The 15,450-nt window shown below is 40.0% G+C and overlaps 1 protein-coding gene across 3 annotated transcripts in view; it reads right to left on the bottom strand.

Annotated features, from left to right (window-relative positions):
- Positions 1 to 15,450, bottom strand: part of MTMR7 (myotubularin related protein 7) — a 73,588-nt gene that overhangs the window by 39,048 nt on the left and 19,090 nt on the right. Inside the window, exons 1-2 of one of the 3 annotated variants that reach the window (XM_054823781.1) lie at positions 7,460 to 7,705; positions 7,245 to 7,365 (exon numbers count right to left, since the gene is read on the bottom strand). In XM_054823781.1, coding sequence (XP_054679756.1) covers positions 7,245 to 7,268 — 24 coding nt within the window. In that variant the 5' untranslated portion in view covers positions 7,269 to 7,365; positions 7,460 to 7,705. Of the gene's footprint in view, positions 1 to 7,244; positions 7,369 to 7,459; positions 7,706 to 15,450 lie in introns of those variants that run through there. The other 2 variants (XM_054823783.1, XM_054823782.1) reach the window with 2 other exon arrangements.

Consider the following 15,450-nt stretch of genomic DNA (forward strand, 5'->3'; position numbering starts at 1 on the left):
AAACACATCTGTGATACAAATAGATTTTGCATAGATAAAAAAATCGGGGAAAGAGAATGGAGCAGACGACTTCAGGACTGTGGTGTGCTCTTGTGCTGAATCTGCCAAGGTTGGTTTGGCTCCTTGCCCTAAGCAATGTACATCTGGTGCTTCTGTGGCAAACAGAAATAGCCAGTGCCTTGAATCACTCTGGTTTAGTTTCTTCTTACCCGTCCAGAATGTCCCTGTTGGTGCAAGATGAGGTTCAATCATCTGGTACGTTAAATCTAAAATCTATCTATGTTTGAGGCATTTCCAGGGCAATCGCAATGAATGAAATATTTTATTCATTCACTTTAAAATTCCAGCAAAGTAAGACAGGTGCAACTAATGGAAAATGAAGTAACTATTGATGAAAAGGTCTTCTGTTTCAGTATGAAAAATTATGTCTTCGAAAGTTTTTCACTTTGGATGAAGATTTTTTGGCTATTTAAAAATAGCAAACTTAATTTTGAAAACTTCAATGCAACATTTCACAACTTGAAATTTCATCTGCTCACATCTACTTTGATAGACTCCGATCGCTTTGACAACCCTCCCAGAGAGTTAGTACTCTGAAAATCCCAAGCACCCTTAAGCTCAAAAGTGAGACTTCCAACTCCAAGCTCTAGAAAGGGCAGTTTTAGAGGGGGAAGACAGGTGGAAAGGCTTCAGCTCTGCCAGTTAGTGTCCTAACACTGAACAAGCCTGAATTACCTGAGTTTCCAGGTTCCTGGTTTCACAGGTTGAACCAAAGTTCCCAAATCCACAGCCAAATGCAAGTCTCCCAGATCTTTGAGATGTGCTGTGAGAACTGCAGGATGTTGACTGTGGACCCAGGAACCAAGAGGTAGCTATGGTTAGGTCTTCAGATTGCAGAACTGACCTAGGAGCTCGGAAACCCCAAAGTCTCTGATTTTACTGCTGACTTGAAGGAAGGACAGTTTTCAGATCCCTAATAATCTCCTGGATAGACAGCCAGGAAAACAGGCAAATTTTCATCAGAACCCTGCTGATGCTTTCACAGAACTTCAGTGATAACAATAGCCTTCTGTGACTCATTATGGTCTGGTAAATAAGAACGTGTCAATTTAAAATTATTTAATTGAAAAGTTCCTGGTAAGGAAAAATAAAATTATAAGAGCTGAAGACTGGAAAGAAGGTGGAGTCCAACAGAAACACTCCAAAAGAAGGAAAATAGCAACACTACAACCTAGCAAGCCTGGGAGAAAGAAAAAAAAACATCCAAATCGGTGAACAAGAAAAAGGAAATACTGCTCAGGGAAAAAAACAGCAGCCAAAATCTTCCAATATAACAAGACAAAGTCTGGTATTCACATATATACAGTAGGAATGAGCCAAACTAAACCCGTGGTGTGGGGGAAAAGGAAATCCAAGACCCAAAGAGCGATTCTGGCTATGTGATTCACTGAAATTACACTGCAATATTTCTTTTTAGCAGGAGTTAATTTAATTTTACTGATAATGAAATTATCTTGAAACCCACTCAAATCAAAGACAGCTCTGGGTTTCCTCCAGTTCCAAAAAGACATATTAAGTGACTTAAATAATAAAGATGATGAGAAAACTGAGACTGAAGTGGGCAATCCCCAGCTGGATTGTAGGCCAGTTAGGTTAGATACCAAAATATGATCTATGAGTGAGGTAACCTGTATCAAGTTTGTGGTCCATACTGTAATCAGGCTGTGGTTCTGACATCTGGTCAAATACAGGTAAAGCTTAAAAGTCTACAATTCTCTGAGGTGGGTTAGAAAAAAAAAAATACCCCTGAGCTAGAATTTAATTAAACCGGTATCATGAATGCACAATAACCATAACTTGCATGACCTTTTTGAACATTTTCTGACTAAATCTTTTGTGAATAATAGCTGTTACAAGATTTTGTTTAAATCTAAACTGACACTAATAAGCAGGTCCCTTGATGAATCTAAATCTAATTCAAAACAAATATTTCAGGAGCAAATTCCAAACTGAAAATTTAAATCCAATCCCACATCACCAAGATATCCTCTGCAGTTTCTATTTTAATTTTATCCACCTCCAGTCTTGAATGCCAAACCACAGAATGTTTTTCAGCATAGTATATTACAAAGCTCATTTGCATTAAATTTATCATTTGTGCTCAAAGTTCCACAGCACAAAGATGGAACAAATGTAACCCTAAGAAAACAAAATTGCATGCTAAATAGGGAAGATTTATTAACAATAAAAAATCTATAATGCACAAAATCAAAGTGTCCAGAATTAGTGTAGGTGTTTTAATGCATCACTTTGAGTATAAGCAGTCAAGTAGAATGACATGTTTGAAGTCATTAAACGTGTCTGGCCCCAGAATAGGTTAAACATTTCCTAACCATGATGTAAATTTAGAAAACAGTTATGGAATCAGAAAGCACCAGCTGAGCTCTAAGGTGCACTGCTCTAAGCTGTATACTTAGAACAGAAAAGTGAATACAGTCCACCTTTACACAACTCTTGAAAAGCAGAAAATCAACTTGGCACTCAAAAGAGGTTGCAGTAAAGTGTCTACTGTAAGCTGATGACCCAAAACAATACTAAAGGGCAAGGAGCATGCCAGCCTTACCTTCTCTGCCTTTCCTAAATAGCAAACTTCATAAAAGTTTAGCCAAGAGTTAGGGCCACTATGGCAAAGTGCTGGTGGCACTCCATTCCCTGCCTTGTAGGGGAAACCACCAGCCCACAGCCCCAGGTGGTTCCTGATACTGCCTCAGGACTGCTGCCACCTTCCTACATCACTGAAGTGAAAGTGAACTTTTCCAAAAAGAACGGTAGCCTGAGTATGTAGAACTTAACTGTAACATCACCTCCCATCTCAATGGAAGGCACACAGAGAGCAATGGTACTAATGCCAATTTAGTTTAAAAATAGGTTGAGATCCAGCAACCCAGCAGATGGAGAGTAAAGATGAGGCATGCTGGGTTCAATTTTGCCATTGACCTAGATGAGTACCTGGACAAATTTTTTGTCATTTACATGTGTCATATATAAAGTGGATGCAAATCATAAAGGTTTCCTGATGGAGACATTGGGAAAATTGACCTGTATTATAAAGCTTTTTGAATGAAAAGGAAGAACTATGGAAAGGAAAATAGACTGAAAACAAAAGGAAACAATGCTCATTTACAGATTATGGAAATTTGTTTTGGAAAGTAATGCATCTGGTAGAAAGATTTGGCATCAAGAGAAATGGCAGCATATCTTAAATTCTACCTGAGAAAGGGATCATTGAAAGGAAATACCTTACCATAACATCACAAAATGAAAGTACTCGAGCAACTCAAGTCATCCCAAGTATTAACAAGAGATACTGAGCCAAATGATTTCTGGGCTAACTTCACTGAAGACAGCTGTTACACCAGGGATAAGTCTGATGTATTCTTTATTATAAGGCAGCCATACAGTAGGCCTGCTGCCAATATACAAAGACAAATGATACGGAACAGTGGTAAATAAAATAAAGTAACTGATTAACAACAGTGCATGAAGTCCCCCTGTGAAGTAAACATATCTTCAGAGCTTTTTAACTGTCAACCTGTCCATGGCCCAACATATCTCTACACATGTTAACAAGATGTGCTTCTAGTCTGTGCAGAAGTATTGCTTATTCATTTTTGTGACTGTTATGAGCAGTTTGTAAATTTTTGGGGTTTTGGCAGTTATCCTAAACTATGCTCAATCCATACTCATGGCAGACAGTGGTTTTACTAACTTTTAATTTTTAAAAGATTATTGGAGTTATATATGACTCTATTTAGCAATGAGTGACTGTTAGCAGGTTATCCAGAAGGTCCAGTGAAGGTCCAGGAGGTCTAGGGAATACCATTTCAAAAATAATGAAGAAAAACAGTTTTGTCTAACAGACAACTGTCAAGAGACCTCGTTTCTATTTCTGCTCGACTTGCTACTTTTACTTGCAAAGGAGAGACAGCAGTTAAATTCTTCAGAACCAGATTTAAAGGTATCGTGTTTTGGTGAAAGAGTAGACAATGTGTTATTAGCAAAATCATGTAGTTATGTCAACAGCGTGTAAAAGAACAGGCTTGTTGAGCAGGTGGATACACATAGTCTGTTGGGAAAGAACCAGAATAGCTTTTGCAGAGGGAAATCCTGCTGAAGTCTGTGATGCTGCCACAAAGTACATGGGTAAAGGTGATCCAGACATAATATATTTAGAGTTCAAAAAAAAAAAGCTACTGACAATCAAAGGTTATTACAGAAACTAAGTTGCCATGGTACTGGAGGAAAGGTCCATTTACAGTCAAAGGTGCTTAAAGGACAGGAAGCAAAGACTGGGGCTTAATGGTCTCTTTTCAGGATGGAGACGAGTCAGTAGTGAAGTCCTACAAAGTCTGGTGCTGGGACTGGTTTTATTCAACTTTCTCAGTGACCTGAAGAAAAGAATAAACAGTGAAATCCTCAAGTCTGTGGATGACCATAAGCTGTCTTAGACAGCCAAATGCTTTACCTGTGGCACAAAAACTCAGAAAAGCCTTGCAAAAACTGTGTGGGCAAAAGAGACACGTAACAGCTTCAACACAGATAGACATAAAGCAGTGTGTCTGTGGGAAAAACAACTTTAACCATATCTACACAACCACAGGCTCAGAACTGATAGTTACCACACAGGAAAGAGATCTTGGGGTCATTGTTGACATTTCTCTGAAATTATCAGAATCTGGTGGGTTGTGATCAAGATTTACAGTGAAGGCATGGATAAGGTGAACATGGAACTGTTATTCACCAAATTCTTGAAGCTAGAAGTAGGGGGTATTGAATGAAACTACTAAGAACTTTTTAACAGATAAAGTAATTTTTTGTACAGCCATGATCTTCTGGAACTTGCTTCCATGCAGGCTGTGGAGGCAGAGGGTGTCAGCATGTTCAGAAGGAGCTTTGGCAGACTCACACAGGGAGGTACATAAACATACACTAATCAAAATAGGAAGGGTTAGACCCTAATACAACTGTGGATGCTGAGAGGGTGCAGAATGTGGCCAGGTTTACATGCTCTCCTTCTGCTACTGTCAGACACAGAGTAATGATCTAAATGAACTACTTATCCAACTGGTATGTAATTTCTTTCTGCTTTTTTATGACAGTTATGTTATCTCAGATTTATTTTAATTATCTCAGATTTATTTTAATATTTACAAACCATCATTCACTACAGTTATACTTCAATTAAAATAAAAAACAATTGCCAACTGCTAATAGACATCATGTGATATAGACATTTTTACTGCCTTTAGAAGGAAAAGCTTTTACTTGGGGCAGGAATTTTCTTTTCAGATATTGTTAAGTTTATTAATTTTCTAAGTATGGGATTTATCTTGATTTTCCATTTGGCTGGGTTTGCAAATCAAGGAAAGTGTCATTATTCTGAGATTAATACCTTTAAAGAGTAGTGCAGTTGCTTGTCAAATTTGTCTTAGGACAAAATTGGATGGAGTCAGGAAATTTTATACCAGAGACTACTACATGATACAGTGAGAATACCCCTATATTCACATAGCTTTCCCCTACCTATTTTTACATTGCTGGCATTGGAAATCTTTTAACATTAAGTTCCAAATCATCATAACCAGATTCAGTAAATCGAACGCAACAACAACAACAACAAAAAAACCAACACTGTTCTGGTGGCTGATTTTAAGCTGAAGTTTTTTGCACAAACAAATCAAAGATACTGCTGGGCAACTGTAGGTACACTGACTTGTCAGTGTATTTAGGAGTAAGTGGAGAGATGAAGTATTTCAGTACCAACTCATGTTAATTGTTCTGGATTTTCTACATTTATGTAAGAAATTTTAAAGGATTTTTGTATCTCATGTACCTTTAAATCATGCCTTTTAAATTGCTTAGTTATATTAGAGGGATAATTTTTAGCATAGCTATAATGTAAGGGAATGCCAGGAACCAAGACGGCAGAATCACATTGCACTGAGTAAGACTTTCAGTGTCTTGAGTCATCAGTACAGTGCCTTCTCACAGCTCTCGGATACAGAAATGGGTTTTACATATGCATAGTAACATTTTAAGGACTTGTAGAGAAGCTAACAGATAAGCTTCCATTGACTGCAATGGGGACTTGCCCGGGTCTTCCATTCACAGCAAATATAACCATTTATTTTCAGGACTTTTTTTCTACTCTTATTAATTTGTTTTCACTATTGTCCTCATTCATGCTTTCAGAATTCTTCAGCTAATGGTCAGAACCATCTGTTTGGACAACTTTCACTGATCATTTCCTATCTGTGGTAGGATACATTCTTACTATGCTGATATTCTTCCTTTCCACAAAGGCAGATGAAATGAGATGAGAGGAAAGGCGATTGTTACAAATGCCATCTTCTTAATATATTTGCAGCTTAACATCTAAAGTCCCAAAAATCTAGATGAAGTAAGAAGAGGCCCTCATCTCAAATTCATGTCATCATACTAAATATTGATAATAAACAATAAAACACAAATAAATTCTTAATTGCAGGGGTTTGGGTTAATAAATAAATAAATAAATATGTATGAAAATATATCCCACCCCCACTTCAAATTAACATATTGCTCTGGTACTTTTTTATGATTACTTTTAATCTAATTTTTTTGTGTGTCAAAACTGTATCTTCTCTTTTAGAGCAAGATAGCAATTTTGTTAATAAATACAGGCCTCATGCTTAGAAAGCTATATTAAAAAAATATTACACTGACCAAATGTCAGTATACAAACACTAAACAAATTCATCACCAGGTCTGAAATACTGGGATAAACTAAAGGCATCTGAAAAACAGATAACACACCTCTCATTTTGGATACCTACAACTCATGGACAGTGTCTGCGTTAACAGGAAGGATTGAATAAGCGGCAGTTAAAATGCCCAATAAATCCTCAGCCGTATCGCAAACCACACGTTCACCTCTCGGCGTATTTGGGCGGATTTCATAGCAAACTGAAAAAAAAAAAAAAACCAAACCCAAAACCAAACCCAAAAAAAACCGCAGCATCTACAAAGCACGCACAGGATGGCGGTGCACAACCTCAGGCCCGCAGGGCTGCGGCTAAAGCCTCCTTTCAGCTGAAGCGGGAGCCGGCACGGAAGGTGGCGCGGATGCTGCAGCGGCCGGGGCCCCGGGCTGCCTCTCCCCGCCGGCCCCGGCCCGGCCCCGCTGCCCGCCCGCCGGGACCCACCTTGGGCATCCGGATGTGCTCCATGGCGGCGGCGCCCAGCCGAGCTCCTCATGCACCTCCCGCGGCCGGCAGAGAGGCAGCCGTACACACCTGGCCTCTCTCCTATTTTCTCCTGCCAGCCCTGCTTAAAAAAAAAAAAAAATTAATAATATATTTTTTTATTATTTTTCCTCGCGTTTTCCGGCGCAGGTAGGAAGGGAAAAGGGAGGATTTACTCAAAGCAGATAATGTGCCCGTGTTTCGATGCTGGCAGGTCAGCGGCTGGCTCCACCTCCCCGGCAGCTGCCATGCTGCCTCGGCGGCGGGGATGCTCCACGCCTGCTCGACCCGGCCCCGACCCGGCCCGGCCGCAGCCTTTTGGGGACCCGGGTCCCGGTCGGCAGCTTGCTCCCCCGGGCACCGAAAGGTATAGCCTGGAGGTGGCTCTTCAGCAGTTTGCTGTCTTATCTAAAATTACATCACTCTGTCCTTTCTTTCAGGAAAGATAAGATCAGAAACATGAAAGGGAGCTCTGTCTGAGATCGCCTCCCCCTATTTTTTTTTGTTCCCTGGCCCAGCGGGTGCTATATCTCAAAGACAAAAGCTGCACTTACTGAAACTGAAGCACTGAATTTTGTTTATCTCAAGCTCTGCCTGTCTGTTTTTCTATTATTCACGATTTTGCTGCATCCTCAGATTTCCACAAGGGGAGATTTTTTGTGACACAACATTTTCAGTCTTATGCCCAAAATTCCTTGTCCCATCTTTTGCTTTGCCTGGTCCAAGAGATATGTTACCTCTTGGAGCAAAAAGAAATGCTACAGAGCTGGTTTCCCCAGCTTACCTGCACAAAGATGAATAGGTATCTCTAACCATCTTTGAATCGCTATCATATTCTGAGCAAAAAAAGAGAAACTTCCCAAAGAAGAGAAACTTGCCAATTTGCAAATGACTAGGGGTGCTAAGATATTACTTCTGATAAAACATAGTGAGGCTTGTAAAATGCTTAGGTGTTCTGTATTGATCAATGTATTCCAGCGATTCTTTAGAAATAGGGACTAGCCTCATCAAGGGATGGAATGAAATGTTGAGACTTGTCAAAGCACACAAAGGCCATGGCAAGAGCAGCAGAAGCTCCCTACATGTCCTGCTCTTGCCTGCAGAGAACAGAGCATGCTTAATCTATTTTGTGAAAGCTAAAATATGGGCTGAAAATAAGATGGGGCCACCAAAAATTGTGACTGCATTTTACCCCAAGGGAAGTGTAACAATGGGTATAGCTGTACTGGCTCCAGTCCTGTCAATGTTTCTCCGTTCCTGTCACTTTCTTGCTAAGGCATGGCTAGATTGTTCAGCAACATGAGATTTTTTATGCCAACTCTTTCGTTAGAGGAGACAGAAGCTATACTATCATAAGTGGGCTCCCCAGTTCAAGAAAGACAGGGAACTACTGGAGAGAGTCCAGCGGAAGGCTACAAAGACGATTAGGGGACTGGAGCATCTCTCTGACGAGGAAAGGCTGAAAGAGCTGTGTCTGTTTAGCCTGGAGAAGACTGAGAGGAGATCTAACCAATACTTATAAATATCTAAAGGGTGGATATCAAGAGGATAGGGCCAGACTCTTTTCAGTGGTGCCCAGCAACAGGACAAGGGGCAACAGGTACGAACTGGAACACAGAAGTTCCATCTCAATATGAGAAAAAATTTCTTTACTCTGAGGGTGACAGAGCACTGGAACAGGTTGCCCAGAGAGGTTGTGGAGTCCCCTTCTGTGGAGATATTCAAAACCCACCTGGATGTGATCCTGTGCAACCTGCTTTAGGTGATCCTGCTTTAGCAGGGGGGTTGGACCAGATGATCTCCAGAGGTCCCTTCCAACACCTACCATTCTGTGATTCTATGAGTGGAATATAAGTCATGCCTGGATTTGACCATTCTGCTTCATGTTTTAGTCCATTTCTGCCCTCCTTTCTCTCGTAGTTCAACTGCTGTTATTGGGCAGGAGTGGCTGGTATGACCATATTCTGACACACCATCAACTGAATGGAAACTCTTCTGAGGTTTTTAATTGTTCCACTTCACTCTGTTCACTCAGATCTGAAATGAGGGTTGGAGATACCATTTTCTGTTTGAAAATTCACTGGATGGTGCCCATAAAAGTGCATGAATTGCATAAAGCGTGGACTTTATAAGTGATCAGTGGCATATTTTGCTCTCTATTTTAGGCTAGAGCTATCAGAATCAATTAAGAATTTACCAACCCTGAAATATGTTTCCTTTCTAGTTGTGACTGATGTGATTCACTGCATACATTATCATCTTTTGGCACTTGCTATTGCCAGTGAGTAAGTAAAGTTGGAAGAAAGCACAGTTATACTTTCAGTCCCCAGAGATGTTTACTTTTTCCGTTACATCTTGTGATTGATTACAGCCAAGTTCAAGACTTAAGAGAAAATGCACTTTATCTCAGCTTCACATTCATCAAGAGTTGCAAAACTAAAACATTGCTCAATGGAGACTGTTTATGTAGCTATCAGCTGCTCAACATCCTGCCAGAGTTTTTGACCTGTCTTGGGCTGGTAAAATAATTAATGGGCAAATGCAGCTATAAACAGAACTTGGGTTATGCCTTGGACTTATGTAAAGCATTTGACACCGTCCCACACAACATCCTTGTCTCTAAATTGGAGAGACATGGATTTGATGGATGGACCACTCGGTGGATAAAGAATTGGTTGGATGGCTGCACTCAAAGATTGCAGTCAACGCCTCAACGTCCAAGTGGAAACTAGTGACAAATGGCGTTCCTCAGGTACCAGTATTGGGACCAGTGCTGTTTAACATCTTTGTCGGCGACATGGACAGTGGGATTGAGTGCACCCTCAGCAAGTTTGCCAATGACACCAAGCTGTGTGGTGGGGTCGACATGCTGGAGGGAAGGGATGCCATCCAGAGGGACCTTGACAGGCTGGAAAGGTGGGCCCATGTGAACCGCATGAAGTTCAACAGGGCCAAGTGCAAGGTCCTGCACATGGTTTGAGGCAATCCCAAGCACAGCTACAGGCTGGGTGGAGAATGGATTGAGAGCAGCCCTGAGGAGAAGGACTTGGGGTGTTGGTGGACAAGCTCAACATGAGCCAGCAATGTGCCCAGAAAGCCAACTGGATCCTGTGCTGCATCAAAAGAAGTGTGACCAGCAAGTTGATGGAGGTGATTCTCCCCCTTCTACTCTGCTCTCGTGAGACCCCACCTGGAGTACTGCATCCAGCTCTGGGGGCCCCAACAGAAGAAGGACATGGTCCTGTTGGAGCAAGACCAGAGGAGGGCCACCAAGATGATCAGAGGGCTGGAGCACCTCTCCTATGAAGACAAGCTGAGACAGTTTGGGTTGTTCAGCTTGCAGAAGAGAAGGATCTCTTATTGCAGCCTTCCAGTACCTATAGGGGGCCTACAGGAAAGCTGGAGAGGGGCTCTTTACAAGGGCAAGCAGTGATAGGGCAAGGGGAAATGGCCTTAAACTGAAGGAGGGTCAATTTAGATTAGATGTTAGAAAGAAATTCTTTACTGTTAGAGTGGTGAGGCACTGGAACAGGTTGCCCAGAGAAGTTGTGGATGCCCCATCCTTGAAAGTGTTCAAGGCCAGGTTGGATGGGACTTTGGGCAATGTGGTCTAGTGGAGGGTGTCCCTGCCCATGGCAGGGGGGTTGGAACTAGATGATCTTTGAGGTCCCTTCCAACCCAAACCATTCTATGATTCTATGATTCTATAATTCTATGGTATTGCAATTGTCATGGAAAGCTGCAGTAAGCACAACCTTCTAAAAATTCTTTAACATTTTCCATTTGCATTTCATGCTCATGGAAACTGCTGTCTTAACAATCTTGGAAAGGAAATCCTCTGTCCACAGTAGAGGTACAGTGAGTGTAACAACAAAAAATAACACTCCGTAATCTACTGTTCTGACTCAACTAAGATGTAGGAGCAGGAAAATTAAATTGCCATACCTATGTAGGGTTTTACCTATGTGCTGCAACTGCCAAGAAAGTTCTTGATTAATGTCACATGAAGAAGGCCAGTCACTTAGAGCTGTAATGATACGAGTGTATTTATTTTCTATATCCATAAGCAGTAGAGTCAGCCTCATCCAGTAAAACCTGAAAGCATGTTTCACTTCTAATATGTAAAAATTTCTGTTATATTCGATGGAGTCACCTCAATGTTCAGACATTTTGCATTTGTTACTACCTACCCAGGTAGGCCTGGATTTCAATCATCACATTAGATCTGGAAGACTTTATAGATTTATTTTTTACAATTGTATTTTACTAGTTTAAAGGTGATTTCCTGCAGGCTGCATTTTAATATAATACGAACTCAAAGAATAAATTTATGTACTTGTATTAACACTTATTTTCAAGTGCAGTCCACAAATGGTCATTCAGATTTAAAGACATATATTAAATACTATCATGTACGGAAGAAATAAATTTGAAATTGGTGGTATAACAGCTTTGTTGCTGGGACAACTATATCCAGCATGACAGAATCCCCTACCTAAAGAGTCTGGTACATGGGACAAAGACGTCGATGTTAGGGCAGCCCATGTTACTGTGGGCTAAAGGCAGACAGGACTGGTTTGAGTGCAGCTCTGGGTTTGTGGATAAGGGATGGAGCGAAAAAAAAAAAAAACCACAGAGATTCCAGTGGCATCTCACCAATGAAATACTTCTGGACCCAGTGATGGCAAGAAGTGGTTTGTGGGCAACAATTTCTCCTGCAATTCAGCATACAGGTCTTTGTGCATTGTTTGTTGAAAACAACAAACCAACCAACTAGGATTACCTAAAGGTCACCTGACTTTTTAATCAGTCTTCTCCTAATGGAAATATCCAGTAAGATCCATGGCAAAATAGACTTTTTATATTAGAAAAAAGGAAAACAATACTGTTTTTTACCATATAGTACAATACATTAATACATTTTTTGAAAATTATATATTTACATCTGTAATGCACTAAAGAAACATGTGACTTGTAAATTGGTAATTATGGATTAAGAATACCAGCACATCATAGTAATACACATTTTAGGCACATCTGCTTTGTAGTTTGAAAATTCTTTTCTTACACTATTTTCACAGTGCTGCTCTATTGTTTTAACACCTTCATAAGGTAACAAAATTATAATTTATTTCCTTTTGTCAGAGATTTTCATGCCACTTTTCAAATGATAAAGATTAATGCTTTGGGAACATGCTAGTGGAGATACTATTGCAGCCTTTTGAAATACAAATGCCAAAACCCCATAAATTCATGTTTGTTTATTTAAGGACTTTGGACACTAATATCAATGGGAGTGGCAGAACCTTCTTGCAGAAGTCTGTTACAGGAGCTGTATGACCTAATACAGACAAGCTTCTCGCCTTTTTTAATATTGTGATGCACAAGAATCCTAGGAGCACCCACAGTACAAGGATGTTGCTGAAGAAACAAGAAGCTTTTTGAAGAAGATTTTTAGCCATTCTCTTTCCAATACCAAACCACATTAAGAGCATGTGCCTTTAGCAGGCACTGCAGTTTTGCAGTGTTACAGCTTCTTTCCAGATGAGCTTTCTTTGGTGCTAAGATCCCAGAGAAGAGATGCTCCAGCCCTGCACTGCCGTATGTACGTGTAATAGGCTCACAGTATGGCTGAGCTGAACTAACTGTTGCTAGTGCAGCAAGGCAGAGCACTAGGTTGTTTTTCCTTCTTCTTGCCTTGGCTTCCAGCCCTGCAGCTCCCTCTGCCTAGACTCTGGCTTGGTGTTTGTCTGGCTTTGGTGTCTGTAAGCCAAGTGAGCTTGCTGCACTCTTTGTTTTGTTGTGGCTGTCTAGTTTTTAGTTATTTTTGTGTGATACAGAGGCAAGGGGGCAGCTGAAAGTGAGTGGTGACAGTGAACCAGGTGAAGTGAAATTAATGAGAAAACAAACCAAGAAGAGTTGGGCTAGGGGCTGGTGAGTTGGGGGAATTTCACTCACTCTGGAGATATGGCAGGCATTTATACACTGTAGCACCAAAACTCCTCTTTGCCTCTTACCTATTGCCTATTGCCACTACTGATAGCAGCCAAACAGCCAAAGGTGCAAATGCACATGTGCAATTTGTAGGTGTCTATAGTGTTTACACCTGGGATAATCAATAACATGGATTCAGAAACAAGGTGTCTGTTTATATTTGTTTCATAACTTTTGAACTTTTTCAGGGATCACGCAAGTTTCTTGTGGCAAATGCACTTGAACACACAAACTTCTCCCCCAGTTAATCTAGCAGGAGCCGCATGTGACAAGGTAAAGGATCCAGGGAGCAGCTTTCACTTTATTGTTTAACTCAGCTAACTCTTACTAGGTTTGACCTTTTAACATGTCCTTCAAGAATTACTCAAAGCAATCTTTGATTTTGCCTTGTTATAAAACATTGTTGCATTGTTATAAAAACAATTTTATGCAGGGAAGAATATCAACAGATCTCTGGAAATGGAATGGTTTTGATCCTATTTGGCAGATAGATGAACCGATATGGTACATGATATGTGATATGTGATATCTGATACATGATACGTGATATATGATACATGATACATGATATGATACGTGATATATGGTATATGATATCTGGCCAGATACTTGATAACTGACCTGAAATGCATAGCAGAGAAATTAAACAGATACATTTCTAGAATGATTGAGGATATATGTCTGGTTACTAACATGAGGATTCCCATAGCTGAGGAAACTATTAAAATTAGACAGTTTAGTGAAAAGCAATTGCTTCATCTCGCCGTTTACTGCTTCTAAGCTGGACGCTGCTGTAATGGATGGCTATACTGGGATACTGGGAACCTCTAAGAGAGCCCTCCCTTGCTTTCCCATACAATACCTATGCTTGAATACATCTGAGCAGGTCTGCTCCTAAGTTAAATCTCCAAATGTGTAGAGAAACTGAGAAGAAAAGATGATTTATTATTTTTTAATAACTTACTTTTCATTAAAATATAGCAGAAAAATGTGTTTCTTGCACTTAAAAATGGGAATTGGATATTTTGCAAGTGGCTTTACTACGGAGTCAGGTATCAGCCATGAGTGACAGTGAATAATTGAATTCTCTTGCAGAAGAAGTGTTAGGAAGCTGTCCCAGCTCCTAGAGAGTCATGTAGGGATTCTCCAAATTGGAGCATCTGTGATACTCTGACTACCTTTACAATATCTCATCCAGAATCTTAGGCAGGAAATACTCCCTTAACTGATATTAAAAAATTACTTAAAAAAGAAAAAAGAATGCTTTTTTATCTTCTCAGACTTTTTCCATTAAAACATTCAGTCACAGGCTCAGCAACAACTTAGGAGAAGAAAATAAGACTACTGAGTTCAATGCAGACCACAACTGTGCGTAGTCTGAAGCAGTATTGTTCAATGAAAAATAAAATCATGATAGCAAGGCAGCTTCCAATATTTTCACAAAGAAAATTTTCTTAACTTATGGGACTGTATTAATGGCCTGCCTGGAGCATTTTTCCCAACATGAAGAAAAAGAAATGGATGTGGTATATTTGGGTTGAGGGAAAACAGAACAGAGAAGAAAGAAAAAGTAGATAACAGAAGAAATGTATCCCGTGGTCTTTGTATAAGAATTAGCTAAAGCTATGTTTAAAATATTGAAGAGTTAATTTATCTTGAAACTTCACATTAACCTATGATGATCATAATTCAGTGAAGTAAATGTGGCCTCTTCAGTTATGAGATTTATGCATGAATTTGTGCTGACAGTAAATTATTTTTGATTATTCTCCAAATTTTACAGAAGCACCAATGCCGTATGTAGGGAAACAAAAAAATGGTACTTGTTTCCCAAGTAAAAAAAAATCCATAATGAAACTTCACTGAAATGCTGCTTCATATCCCAAATTCACACCATATGAAAGCATACTTTTCAGATAATTTGCTTATCTCTGCACTTTAAAAGGAAACTTCAAGATTAGGGCTTTCTTTTTTTTTTTTTAATAAGGTGCTAAAGTGAAATACAATTCTTTGAATGTCTATGCAAAAGACCTGAAACTGGTGTGATTCCTACCATCTTGCTGACAAGCAGCCATCACACTAAGCAGCCAGAATCAGTTTTGGCTGACTTGTGCCTCTTGAAATCCTTCTGAATTTCAGCTGATTGCCTTGGCCTCCGTAGTATTAAGGAGAT

Source organism: Grus americana, chromosome 4, assembly GCF_028858705.1.
Source record: "Grus americana isolate bGruAme1 chromosome 4, bGruAme1.mat, whole genome shotgun sequence".
In the NCBI taxonomy this organism is placed as follows: Eukaryota; Metazoa; Chordata; class Aves; order Gruiformes; family Gruidae; genus Grus; species Grus americana.